General features: G+C 44.1%; 1 protein-coding gene across 1 annotated transcript in view; it reads right to left on the reverse strand.

Annotated features, from left to right (window-relative positions):
* Positions 1-2333: 2333 nt before the first annotated feature.
* enpp2l (ectonucleotide pyrophosphatase/phosphodiesterase 2-like) overlaps positions 2334-15077 on the reverse strand; it is a 33042-nt gene continuing 20298 nt past the window's right edge. Inside the window, 5 exon segments of the mRNA XM_079288050.1 lie at positions 2334-2926; positions 11732-11885; positions 12929-13061; positions 14489-14566; positions 15028-15077. The exon segment at positions 15028-15077 is cut by the window's right edge and continues 92 nt beyond it. Coding sequence (XP_079144176.1) covers positions 2756-2926; positions 11732-11885; positions 12929-13061; positions 14489-14566; positions 15028-15077 — 586 coding nt within the window. The 3' untranslated portion in view covers positions 2334-2755.

Consider the following 15077-nt stretch of genomic DNA (forward strand, 5'->3'; position numbering starts at 1 on the left):
TGATCAGCTGAGGACATTGTTGCAGTTGGTGAGTGTGTGTGTGTGTGTGTGTTCTGTTTGTGAGGATGTGTTAGATGCCACATGTGTTCTTTTCTTGCGTTGGCTTCCAGACATCGGCATTTGTCTTCGGCACCACTGGACGGTGTCAGCAGGTCCCAGCCCCCCATTCCTGAGAGCCTTTGTGATTTGACCAAATGAATGTGTGTGTTCATGATGCAGTGGTTGGTAGTGGTCAGTATTTGGTGTCGTTGATTACCTCTCGAGGGAAACGTGTGTTGTTGTGGGTCACGTTTGCTTCTGGTGAATCACAAATATGCACAAGTCTCCTAATGAGTTCCTGGACGTCCACATGGGGGGGTCGGTGTGGCGGTGGGTCATACGATCACAGGGCTTTCACCCTGAAGCTGTCTGCGTCCCTGGTGAACACCTTCTGTTGTTGCCCGAACATAACCAAGTACTTTGTTACGTTTTTGTTTTGTTTTATTTCAATTTTGTAGTGTTAAGCCGAACCATGATGTTTATTTACTCCACGCTCGTTAACCACACTGCGACCGCAAGAAAGACTTGAAATGTAATTGCGATTGTAAGTTCGTTGTATGGGAACAGAACTGTGTCGGACATAGTGTTGGGACAAGAGTTTATTTGTGTTATACATTTGTATTTAATTGCATTTAATCATGATATTAATAATCATAAAGGAGCTGAAGCATATCAAAGGCTCGGTCAGACTCTGGTGTGCACGAGTTGAGCGCTGTGTGTTCATATGAGTACATGCTACATGTTCATATGAGTACATGCTACATGTTCATATGAGTACATGCTACATGTTCATATGAGTACATGCTACATGTTCATATGAGTACATGCTACATGTTCATATGAGTACATGCTGCATGTGCATATGAGTACATGCTACATGTTCATATGTGTACATGCTACATGTTCATATGAGTACATGCTACATGTTCATATGAGTACATGCTACATGTTCATATGAGTACATGCTACATGTTCATATGTGTACATGCTACATGTTCATATGAGTACATGCTACATGTTCATATGAGTACATGCTACATGTTCATATGAGTACATGCTACATGTTCATATGAGTACATGCTACATGTTCATATGAGTACATGCTACATGTTCATATGTGTACATGCTACATGTTCATATGAGTACATGCTACATGTTCATATGAGTACATGCTACATGTTCATATGAGTACATGCTACATGTTCATATGTGTACATGCTACATGTTCATATGAGTACATGCTACATGTTCATATGAGTACATGCTACATGTTCATATGAGTACATGCTACATGTTCATATGAGTACATGCTACATGTTCATATGAGTACATGCTACATGTTCATATGAGTACATGCTACATGTTCATACGAGTACATGCTACATGTTCATACGAGTACATGCTACATGTTCATACGAGTACATGCTACATGTTCATACGAGTACATGCTACATGTTCATACGAGTACATGCTACATGTTCATACGAGTACATGCTACATGTTCATACGAGTACATGCTACATGTTCATACGAGTACATGCTACATGTTCATACGAGTACATGCTACATGTTCATATGAGTACATGCTACATGTTCATACGAGTACATGCTGCATGTTCATACGAGTACATGCTACATGTTCATACGAGTACATGCTACATGTTCATATGAGTACATGCTACATGTTCATACGAGTACATGCTGCATGTTCATACGAGTACATGCTACATGTTCATATGAGTACATGCTACATGTTCATATGAGTACATGCTACATGTTCATATGAGTACATGCTACATGTTCATATGAGTACATGCTACATGTTCATATGAGTACATGCTGCATGTTCATATGTATTTTGCATGTTGTTTGAAAGGAAAGGTTTGATCATTTGGATGAACAAGATGTAACATAATCATCTTTAGAGGTGCTGGTAGGAACAGTCTGTTACCTTTGGACGGAGCCAGTCCCACCTGTTTTCAGTCTTTATGCTAAGCTACGCTAAGCTGCTGCTAACAGGACAGTGGTAGCAATCAACTCCTCTAACTCACATCATGAAGGAGAATGTATGTCCCAAAGTGTCACGCTATTCATTTGCAGAACTATGCAGCCATGTTGCATGTTTGAGTTTTGTGAATGTGTTTCTCTGACTTGTCAGTCGTGCGTCTTCTCGTTTCCACTCAGCGTGGAAGTGTGAACGACGCTGCTGTAGTCTGAGTGCAGTTTGCTATGAGAAGTCCTCACAATCATGTTACAACACTGACAAATAAAATAAGTGATTAGCTGATCCAATGCAAGTTTCAAGAGTATTTATGACGAAGAAAAGACACGTTCAAAAATGTTTAAATTCTTTAGCATGTGATGGATGGGCAGGAGGAATATAAACGGTCCTTCGTGTGTGCATGATGATGCACTTCATAGACTGTGTTTATGAAATGTGGAATGGCAGCTGTTGAGAAAGTCTCCATCCTGCATCATTCCTGTGCGAGCTTTCTCACCCTCAGATTTCTTGTGATAGTATTGAATATTTGTAATCTTCCAAACTACTTCCTGCCAAACCGTTCTGTTTGTTTCAAATTGTGATCCCTTTTCCGGGCACTTGTCGGTCAGTTCCTCCGGCGTGGACCAGCGATGTGCTGGCTGTTCAGCGAGTGTGCAGTGAGAATGCAGGACTTCTACAACAGGCCTGTATGTGTGTGTCTGTCTCTCTGTGCTTCTAGTCGTCACTCTCGAAGGTGTGCAGGTAGGTTTTGAGGTTCAGCATGCTGTTAAAGGTTAGGTTGGTAGACCGGTAGAGGTCCAGGCCCGTCAGGATCTCCACGTCTCGGACTCGGGCTGTGTGAAGCTTGAGCAGGTCTTCCACCCACTGCGACTCATCCGCTCCACTCTGCAGGGACACAGACGGAAGTGGTTATTCACCGTGGATTCAGCGATCAACCATTCTTATTGAAAAGCACCGGACATGGGGGGGGTAGGAAGTCACGTGATTTAAAACCTGGTCCCGGTGGTCTCTCTGGGCAGATTTGGCCGTCACAGTCGGAAACATAAGTTCACATATTACCCAATTTCCCAGGTAAAACATCCGAAGATGGGATTTTGGAAAGAGGCAGGCTAGCCCGATCTTTATGCTAAGCTAGGCCAACTGGCTTTAGCTTCATATTCTACAGACAGACGTAAGAGTAGCAGGCCTAGCTATCCTCTCATCCCACCAAAACAAAAACACTCTTTCTGTCCACATGGAACACACTTGTTGTGTTGGTGTTCTTCTTGATACGTGTTCGCGATTGAACTTATCTTCAGGAACCAAATCCACGTTGTTTCAATGCAGTCAAATCACGCAATTGTGTGCGTGATGCACGGCGGCGACAGCTGAGAAAGACGAGAGCCAACGAGACAGATCACGTTCCAGCAAAGGCAAGAAGCAACACGATCAGACACATCAGTAAATCTTCACAAGCCGGCGCTCGGCGAGTACGTGCAACAAATTAACTTTGTCACGTTTAGTTGTTCTTTCTATGCACCACTGAGATGGAAACAGACGTAATCAGTGATTCGCTGTTCTGGACCAACGCCTCTCAAACCTCAAACGATGAATGAGTGACGACGTATCAAGTCAAATGACAAGGCGAGGGTTCACAACAGGTCGTTCGGTTCACACAGTGGTTAGAAGAAAGGCTTCAGAGAGCAACAAGCAGTCACAAGATCAACACGGAGTGACAGCAAGCTCAGGTCAAAGGTCAACGTGTGATGGTCCTGATACAGAACAGTTCTTGGGGAAATATCACTTTCGTCTTTATCTGCTGTAAAATATTCCATTTGGATCTTTTATGACAAAAACAATGAAGCTGGAAACATGTTGCACATGTGGTGCTTTTGGTTTATTGTTATTACGATTGGTCTTGACTTGAAAAATGGTGTAATTATCACAAAATGCCTCCATACTTCTGAAGAAACTTCAATCAGCCTCTTTTAATTCTGACCATCTGCAGCAGCTGCTGAAGTGCTCGGTAGAGTAGATCTTGATTTGGTGATGAACAAAAGGAGCAATTTCCCCAGTTCTGAGAAATAAGTCGTAGACTTTAAAGTAAACCTCCCGGCAGCACAAACTCCCGTCTCTCTCCGGGGCTGCACACCTGATTGGAGAGTAATCAGCGAGATATGGGACACACCTGGACACACCTGGACCCCGTGTGCACAGAAGAGAGGCAGCAGTGCTCTGGTGGCAGGTCTCCTCCCCACACATCTCTGTGTCTTTTTGCTTCTTTTCTTTTGTTTTTACAGCACAACACCCACGCAGCACATTTGACCTGATCCACTCCATCTACTCACCTCACAGATTCCTCACAACCATTTATTTGCCTCGTTTTGATCATTTGTTTTGTTATGGATACCCATGTGTCTCCTGTTTTCCTCCAGTCTAAGAGCTGGGCATTGACACTGCAGTGTGAAGCATTTTCATCATCTGATCATGAGTGAACAAACCTCTCTGTGTGAACCTTCAGCACACAGAGAGGAATGAAAGAGTGAAGTTTGGTGAATGTAAGAGCTGCTGAAGTGGAGATTTATCATCAGAGTCTGAGAAGAAACTCATTGAGAGGAAACGTTTAGTTACATTACAGACATTTAGACTCTACAGGTGAAAATAAAAACACTGAAATGTGTATTTTGGATGTTTTCTTTCCACTATATGAAAGAAGACGTGTTACAGAACCAAAATATGAACCAGTGAATGAGTATTTGCCTTTGTGGTGTCTCGCCTTAAAAACAAGTTGTGAACTTTACGCCCAGAAACCGTAAATGTTACATCGAGAGGAACAAGGAGCAGGAAATCTCAAAAGAGCTTCTGGAAACACGCACACAGACGTGGAGACTTGTGATGTCATCAAGTGCCGCTTAGACCAGATCGATCACGTCTATTTATATTGTTTCCTCCATCAGCAGCAATGTAATGTCGTGGTGTTGAGTTTCAATTTGAATTGTGTCGTAGACACACAGTAACAGGCTTCATCTCTTAAATAATACAGAAAGGGAACGTGCACGTAAAAGCCTTTGCTTCCAATCACTGGTGTGACGTGAAAGCACCAGTGACAGCTGATGCAGAAGGCTGTGAGTGCTGCCTCACTGTGATGGAGGATCCCTCAGCACTCTCATCAACAGCTGCTCTTACCCACCGCACAACGCAAAGATGCAAAATGACTTCAACGCAAACAGAAAGTCTGCACTTTGAAAGCTGAGAAGAAAAAGAGCGCAAAAAAATCAATCAATAAAATGCAATGTAGTCAAAAAAGGTAGCTGTAGAATGCATGAACACAATAACTGTGTCTGCAGCTCGAAAGCTCTCCAGAGACGAGACATTCCTTTGTGTTTGTTTTTTTGAAAGTGGGTGAGTTGAAGCTTTTGTTGGAGGGCACCGGTAGAGAAAAGACGTGTTTAAACTCTCCTCTTCATCCCACACACAGCAGCTCAATGAGCTCAGCGATGGACAAACAACCTCCGTGATGCTGCTGAAAGCACTCGTCCGCCCGCTGACGACTTCCCCCGGATTGTTTCCAGGCTGATAAAGCAGATCTTGAGATAATGAGGTGGCGTGACAAAATCAGAGACAAGAAAACAACTGGGCCGAAACCAGATAAGCAGACTTCAGTGGTGCGTTTCATCGAGGAGAAGGAAAAGGAGTGGATGCTGCTCTATTCACACTCTGCACGTTTTGAGCTGCTTTGACTCTGACGTGCGACTCCTGGCTACAGATCACATCAGTGTGGAACGCCGCGGGAAAACACGAGTTAGACACGTTCATTGTCGAGAGCAGGATTGTTGTCGTCGTGATCGTTGAGGGAGAGTTTAGCAATTCAGCCAATTTAGGGACGAATGTGACGTCCCTGAGACGTCAAGCAGCCCGATTAAATGTGAGCTCTGCTCTCCAGGGACTGCTCTCCCTCACTTCCTTCTGCTGCATCCTTCTGATGCATCCTTCTGCTGCATCCTTCTGATGCATCCTTCTGCTGCATCCTTCTGATGCATCCTTCTGCTGCATCCTTCTGCTGCATCCTTCTGATGCATCCTTCTGCTGCATCCTTCTGATGCATCCTCCAGATGCATCCTTCTGCTGCATCCTTCTGATGCATCCTTCTGCTGCATCCTTCTGATGCATCCTCCAGATGCATCCTTCTGCTGCATCCTTCTGCTGCATCCTTCTGATGCATCCTCCAGATGCATCCTTCTGCTGCATCCTTCTGCTGCATCCTTCTGCTGCATCCTTCAGATGCATCCTTCTGCTGCATCCTTCTGATGCATCATTCAGATGCATCCTTCAGATGCATCCTTCAGATGCATCCTTCAGATGCATCCTTCTGCTGCATCCTTCTGATGCATCCTTCTGATGCATCCTTCTGATGCATCCTTCTGATGCATCCTTCAGATGCATCCTTCTGATGCATCCTTCTGCTGCATCCTTCTGCTGCATCCTTCTGCTGCATCCTTCAGATGCATCCTTCTGATGCATCCTTCAGATGCATCCTTCTGTGAGGTAATAAAGGGGCCAGTATCTCTTGACACAAACCTTTCTGCAGCTTTAATCTTTCTCACCATTTTAACAAGTACTTCAATTCAGAAATATCCCTGGACCCACATACAGTGTGTGTTTTATTATCTACACGTGTTACCTGTCTACAATGGTCCTACGATGTAACGAGTGCAGCACTTACACATGTGAGCTGCTTGTACTTCATGTTACTTTATACTGTAGTTGTTGTATTTCTTACTGCACTGCATCTAGTAAAATGTCAAAGATGAAACTCTCCATCAGCATATAAAACAATGAGGAAAAAGCTCCACTGTGACCAACTACAAGCAGTAAAATGTGATTTACACTTTAATGCTACAGTAACAATAAAACAACTAAAGAAGTCATAATAGTGTCATAATCACAGAGGTCCGTTTGTTCTGCTTCATGAATCCTTTTTAAACTTTATGTATATTTTACTAATACTAATACTAACACACTCATATTTTCAAACAGGACTTTGACTTGTAGTGAAGTATTTCCACAGTGTGGTATTAGTACCTGTACTGCAGTAAAGGATCTTCCACCACAAATGAAAATCATACCATACAAACAAACTGAGCTTCATTCATTCATTCATTGCTTCATTGCTTCATTGCTTCATTGCGTCATAGTCACTTTACGCACTGACCTGCAGCAGTTTGTCAGCAATCCTGCACTTTAAGAATGGCTTGAGGCAGAGGCTGCTCTGAACTCCGCGACGTTAAACCTGTTGAACATACGATGCCCTCAGGTGGCAGTGGAGTGAAGTGATACATCTACAGGTCAAAGCAGCTTTCATATAATCAGCTTTTAATTTTAAAGACCAACTCATCACTTAACAGGAAAAATGACTGGACAGCAACATTATGCAAAGTTCCTTTGAAACACCTCCACCCGTGTGATTTATGAAGAAATGTCAACTTGGAGTTGAGCAAACTGAGCTAGTTGCAATCGTCAGACACTGAGAGACGTTAATCTGCCACAGAAACAGACTCTGACTCATCTCAGGCATGCAACATACACCGAGGGTGAAACAAGGTGACAAAGGTACGAGCTGGTCTCTCCCTCACAAAGGCACCAAGTTATGCATTCTGAGGAGTTTTTCCTGAGTTAGTTCCTACTCGTTGTCTTCCTCGCCCTGACGGCGTCGGTAGTGCGTAAGCTTGTTAGATGTGTTTACGATCACATGGCCTCGAGGAGTACCGGCGACACCCCGCCCTCGTCTAACAATCATCCATTCTCTCTCTTGTTGTCGTAGCTGAGCGGGAAATGAGGCGGATGGGTCTTCCAGTTCCACCGTTTCATTGGCGCTCACCGTAGTGTGACTGACTCGCTGTGTGCGTTAACCTCAGCACGTCTGGCGGAAACACCTGTAACATTAAAGAAAACCTCACCGGATCTGCACGGATCACACAGACTCTGTGACCTTCTTTAGATCCGGAAAAAGGCAGAATTCCGCCGGCTGGTTGCCAGGCTTGCATTCATCGCCGGAGGACTGGGAGGTGTTTGTGTTCCAGACAGAAATAGAATGCCAGTGAGTTTTACGCTTGAAGCCCTGTGTTTACCTGGGACAGGCCGCAGCCTGCTGATGTTTTGGCAACGGTGAGGACATTCCCTTCAGAGCTGTTCCCATGACTACAGGAGACGGGCTGCTGGATTCCATGTTTTGGAAACTGCTGGTTGTCCCAGAGACAATACTGTGACGTCCGGTACAAGAAAAAAAACGAAAGTTTGTGCTGAAAATGCAAGAAATGTTTATTCGGCAACTGTTGTGAAGGACTAGTTCATGCGAAGCATGAACACCAATGTGTTCGTGGTTTAACTTTGGAGACGGAGTGAGGAGGCGATAGCATGAAGACTGTAAAACCGCGAGCATGTCTAAAGTAAATAGTTGTTGTAATTTCCCATAAAAACACATTTGTACAACAAAAAGGATCATTTGATTAATAATAAGTGAATTAGCGAGCTTAAGAGGTACTGGGAGCCATATTGTTTTTTAACTTTGGAAAGAGCAGCGCTAAATGTTGCCCCCTGCTTCCAGTCTTTATGCTAAGCTAGGCTAATCGCTTTCGGCTCCAGACATGAGAGCGATATTGACCTTTTTGTCAAGTGTCAAGCAAAGTCTTCTCAACTAGAGATGAATGTCCAAGAGAAGAACAAAGTTACACATTCGTTTCGACAGCATATTTAAATAATTATTTTATTTCAATGTGACGCAAGCAGGGAAACGTAGCCATTTAAATGCTGTCATCAAGGCCTCAACCCAGACGTCTGGACAGTTTGTGTCACCTGCAAATTACCAAAACCATGCACACCGGGAAATGAACCACCAGCCGACAATGACTTGTAATATCAGAGGACAGTCTGTCCTCAAACTGCAGTTGTTTCATTGTCCAGGACTGCGTCTCTCAGCTTCACTGTGGAATCTGAGAACGCGCTCGTTACTTTGCCGCACCGCAAAATCAGTCTAGACGAGAGCTGAATGCAGATCATCTCTACTGCCAACACATCACAAAATACCTGCGTCGTGTATCCATCAGCCCTCAGAGCGAGGTCAGGTGACTCTCTTTCGTGTTATTCAGCAGCTCACTCACTGGTCCTCTCTGAAGCCTGAAGTTTCTTTCATTTTCTGCACTTTTCGTTTCTCTTTCAGTCGAGGCTTGTTGGGGCTCTGGGGACTTTTCTCATATAACCCAGGACTCTCCAAAACAAAAATATATTTTGGGATTCAGGTCCAGCCCTTTTTCTATCCTCAGGGCCCCCATGCATGAAAACATATTAGACGAGTGAACTATCAAGGATTATTCATTCGCTAGCAGAGGAAATGATCAGTCGTGTGGTTAAAGGTGTAACCTCCAACGGAAAGACAGAGTTGAGATCATAACCTCAGCAAACTGAAACCATCTGCATCGTGCATTAAATGCACCTAACAGCTGCTGGATTGGTTTTTCTGTTTGTCTCAAGTGTTTCCATGAACTAAGCTGCTTATTCCAAGGTTCTGTGGTTTCCACTTTGCCAAAATTGAAGCGCTATAAATCGGACTGGTGTGAGCTGCATGCACGCTCTGACTGAATGCACGCCAACCAGGCAGAAACACACACCACATGAAAGGCTTACTGCATGTAAGACTCCTCTCGTGTTCGCAACACCTCAGAATGAAGCCGGAGAGCATGTGGGAAGGTTGACGACCACATTGCATCAATATTTGAGACACATTCAGGCAGAGACGAGTGGATCGTGGGAGCAGACCTGTCGCTGGAGCAGACACATAAATATCTTGTTCAATATCTTCATCAATAACACGCTAATCCTGACGCTGGCTTGTAGATCTGTAAAGTAAAAGAAATCCCATATGTGATGTAAACATCTGCCCATTTTCAGCTTTTCGTTGGAGTCATACTGAGTTCAATCCCCGCTGTGATCTTGTTGTAAACACTCGGTTTACAGCGCGGCTCTTTGAGCGAGTCGAGCTCTGAGGTGAGCCTGAAATCCTCCAGAGCTCAAGACTCCAACAGTACTGCACCGTTTGTACTCAAAAGGGAGTGAGTGTTTGGGCTTCGCTTCAGCATGAAGCGACTGATAACCGTACACAAAGGAAAAGAAAGCAGCAGAGAAACACGTATTTACAAGGCTCGTTAAGGGAGCAGGGACGACAGCATCATGATGAAATGAATCCTCAACGTCTGTTCCAACCAGCTCACCAGTAAGACCTCCTCTTCGTGTGTTTTCATGGAGGAAATATCTGATGCATGTTCTCTGCAAAGTCAATTTCATGGCCACTCAAAAGCCATTTCCCAGAACTGTTTCCAGAATAACGTTCCACTTTCTCTTCATGGCGAGGTAAGAACATGAGCCAAAGACATTTCAGGAATGTTTTACAAAGACAAAGAACACTTCCAGAGAAGTGTTGTAAGCGCGCTGCTGAATAATGTCATGCTTCAACTTCAGGTCTTAGTTTCACCGCAAGAATTTACTACAACTGTTCCTCCGGTGACACATCTGTAGCCGCTGTGACTCACGATTTTACAATCACCAGCATGCCGCCAACATCAACATGACTCAGCTAAAACTGATGTCCACGTGCTTATAGGCGCGCAGTCAGAAACACTAACATGACACGTGGGACTGAGAAAAGTCCCACAAATCAGATCTAATTTCTTATACAATTTCCCCAAATGATGGCGCTCCTCAGCTTCCAGATCAGCCTCACAATGATCTTTACAGAAGAAGAGTGGTCAGATCTACTGAAATCTACTGAAACACAACAGACCACTGAGTTCAATCATTTGCTTCTGACCGCCTGAAAATGAAATAACATGATGAATTTCCAGTTCAACTGGAAAGCCCCCACGTTTCATCAGAGGTCAGGTTCACCAGCGACAGAGATCAGTGGTGGAAGAAGAGCTCTGATCCTTTGTTTAAAGGGGATCTTTGGGAGTTTGTGTGACTGATGACCAGAGTTTTTTAAAACGTGTCCAGCAGTGAAGGACAAACGTGCACTGACAGGCTCAGATTGTTATTATAAGTGAGAACATTACGGAAAGAACCCTAAAGATAAATACGCTTTGTTCTTTACATTTGAACTTGATCCTGTCTCTGTTATTGTGTCCCAGTCAGAGAAGGACAAGTCTCCTTCAGGCGACTTCATATTCTCACCCACATTGTCGAATATCTTTTAAAACATCTTTACAATAACGCAAAGCTACGCTCTCTGAACTCCAACACGACAAACAATCCGATTTGATGACGTGAGCAGATTCGTGCCACATAGAAAATGAAGATTTCGTTATTTTTTGCATCAAATTAAGACGACCACTCGTGTTTCCGCCGCTGTCTTCCAGCAACACGTCAGCAATGATCAATCAACTAATTCTATTTGGCTCGTTTCCTGTTTCATTTTTTTTTCCTGTAAAATCCTGATTTGTAAAGTGAGTAGCTGCAGCTTTCATGTGATGGCATGCAGCAAACAGTGCCAGCGTCTCAAATGTATGACGTGTTGTAAAGTGTGATACTAGTACCTTTGTTTTGTACTTGGTTACAGTACTCGAGTAAAAGTAATGGGTTACAGAGAGGAGACTGTGTCTATTCTAACAGCCGCAGTGACCGCTGGGGCAGCGGCGCCCCCTGCTGGACAGCGTCTGAACTCACATTGCACGCCTCAGAGTTGTCCCGTCTGTGCGCCAGCAGGAAGGAAAAGACCTGGAGCTCTCCGTCACACTCCTCCACCGTCTGGTTCAGCTCCTGGCAGCTCGTCACCACAGTGTAGAAGTGGCTGGGGACGGGGGGGCCGTCGGCCGACAGCCTGGACGGAGGACAGAGGTCGGATACATGAACTCCAGCTTTTTAGTTAGTTTGCTTGATTCTAGAGAGAAATGTATATGAATCCACTTTCATGTTTCAGACAGCAATGCAACATGTGCCTGATAGCCTGTTAGCCTGTTAGCTCAGCTGCTAATCTGCACCCAGAGTCCCAACACATAAGATTAATAAGAGCCAAGATACGTTTGTCAATAGTAATAATAACAATAGTGACAATAATAACAAAAGAAAACAACAATACTTTGATCATACGATCTTCAGAAGCTGTTTTATGAAACTACAAACAAGTTTGGCAGAAAGTTGAAACAGCTACAGCCGTGTATTGACGCCACCGCGACGTAAAACGTGCAATAACGAAGAGATTTACTTTTAACAATGTTGTTTATTTTAATTGTAACAAGATATATTTCATGGTATTATGTAATATATTTGTTGTTGTTACTAGATTTGTAATGATTCAGTTTTAACATTGAAGTCAACATGTGATATAGACACATATCCTCCTACATCACAACACGCTCTCGTTATATAATCACAATTATCTCTCGCTGTAACATGAACAGTTGGTTTGTTACTTAAATGACATCGTGAAAACATCATGTAACTCTAATGGTCTAAGTTACGAGTTTATTAATGCCTGTGATGAGAAACTGAGAACAAATCATCCTTTTTAACCAGAAACTATGAGACCAGATGTCATCGTTTTACTGAACGTATTTGTTATAACTTGTTGTTTTTAGTGTCTTTGTTTCTGTCCTTTGTGCAGTAAAACTCCCCATGTGTCTGTCTTCTGGTGTTTTTCGTGCTGCACCAGATTTGCTCTCCAAGAACATTTTATTGAATTTGATTGAATCCATCTGAGTGGAACGTATGAAACATTTATTGTTAAACTAGTTTTCACAAGATCAACGATGAGCCTTCAAAGTCAACTTTACTTTAAGGTTGAAATGGAAACGTTGTGTCGCAGCTTCTCAACAGTGTATTCATGACGTTTCCATCTCATGGTGTGATGAGATGAAGTCTTACTCTTTGATCTTCTCGGTGGTGTCTCGGAGGCCGTCGTGGTTGTAATCAAAGATCGGTCCGGCGACGACGTTGACGCCGTTGTTTTCCTCTGCGTAGCGTCTCAGCAGCGTCCCCTGCAGGAAGCTCCACAGCCCTGCAGATGGAAAGGAAAAGGATCACATGCTGCAGAGCAATCTGTGAGCTTCCTTCAACCCCACAAACATCTGGTATCAAGACATCTGGATCCAACCACATTAATACAGGTGTGAATGGATGCAGGATGCTAATAAACTGAAAGAAACTTTAGTTTCTCTGAACATTTAAGAAATGTGTTCAACCATCACATAGAATTCCACTAAAAGTTCAGCGTTCGACTAAACGTTCAGCATTTGACTAAATGTTCAGCGTTCGGCTAAACGTTCAGCGTTCGAATAAATGTTCAGCGTTCGACTAAACGTTCAGCGTTCGACTAAACGTTCAGCGTTCGACTAAACGTTCAGCGTTCGGCTAAACGTTCAGCATTCGGCTAAAGGTTCAGCGTTCAACTAAACGTTCAGCGTTCAACTAAACGTTCAGCGTTCGGTTAAACGTTCAGCGGTCGACTAAACGTTCAGCGTTCGGTTAAACGTTCAGCGGTTGACTCAACATTCGGCTAAACGTTCAGCGTTCGGCTAAACGTTCAGCGTTCGGCTAAACGTTCAGCGTTCGGTTAAACGTTCAGCGTTCGGCTAAACGTTCAGCGTCCGGCTAAACGTTCAGCGTTCGGTTAAACGTTCAGCGGTCGACTAAACGTTCAGCGTTCGGCTAAACGTTCAGCGGTCGACTAAACGTTCAGCGTTCGGCTAAACGTTCAGCGTTCGGTTAAACGTTCAGCGTCCGGCTAAACGTTCAGCGTTCGACTAAACGTTCGGCTAAACGTTCAGCGTTCGGCTAAATGTTCAGCGTTCGGCTAAACGTTCAGCGTTCGGCTAAACGTTCAGCTAAATGTTCAGCGTTCGGTTAAACGTTCAGCGTTCGACTAAACGTTCAGCATTCGGCTAAACGTTCAGCGTTCGGCTAAATGTTCAGCGTTCGGCTAAACGTTCAGCGTTCGGCTAAATGTTCAGCGTTCGACTAAATGTTAAGCATTCGGCGAAACGTTCAGCGTTCGACTAAACGTTCAGCGTTCGACTAAACGTTCAGCGTTCGACTAAACGTTCAGCGTTCAGCTAAACATTCAGCGTTGTGTTTCCTCCTGATGTAACTAATCGATTCTCCAGTTTTAAAGAAAGAAAAGCAGCACATTCTCCAAACACAGTCTGTTCACAGAGCCGACGACAGCGACGAGATATTCGTGTGTCTGCATGAGACGGCGGTTCAGAGAGAGAGACTGTTTCGTCCTGATAAGTCCTCTCTGTCTGCAGAAACAATGGGTGTCAGGCCGTCCCCGCTCAGACCCGACATCACCACATTTCTGCCTCTTTGTCTCGTGTGACACAAACTGAACGCCGCTGATGTGCAGGAAGAGATGAGGGACACGTGAATCTGATCATCACAGGCAGCTGAACAAGGCCGAAATCGCAGATGAAGCGCGTGACTCACTCTTGAAGGCCGGGTACATGGGGACGATGTTGGTGATGAGCGAGGCGTCGTATCTGGACTCCGCAGACGAAGCCAGCTCTGTCAACGACATCACGCACAAATAAACTCTCGTTACACATCGAATCAAATGCCTTCATCACAGGAACATCACGCGTAGAGTAATATCAGACCTGGTTCACCGTAGAACCTGGAGATCTCATTTATCAATCATCACATTATTATTTCATAATCACTGTACAGCCTGATCTAGTGAGACGTTTGCACATATGTTTTAAAAAGAAGATGAAGATGTTCACTGGTTTCTCACAACTAATTAACTAACTTGTTGACTAAATAAACACAAAGAATCACTCAAAAGCAACACTTTAGATCTTGTGTTTACCAGAAACGTTTTTGGGGAAATAAGTCATCCAGCATGAAAACAAGAAAAACCTCAATAAATCTTCCCGTTGTCACGTGTCTGTGTGACGTCATGGAATCAGCTCTAAGAGACGGCGTATCTGCTGCAGTGTTAGTGCGCCGTACAGCTGCAGGTGTACCTGGAGGGAAGAGGAAGCCCGAGGTGAGGTGGTTGTTCTGGCTGTAGGTG

Source organism: Melanostigma gelatinosum (genome assembly GCF_949748355.1).
Source record: "Melanostigma gelatinosum genome assembly, chromosome: 17".
NCBI classification, from domain to species: Eukaryota; Metazoa; Chordata; class Actinopteri; order Perciformes; family Zoarcidae; genus Melanostigma; species Melanostigma gelatinosum.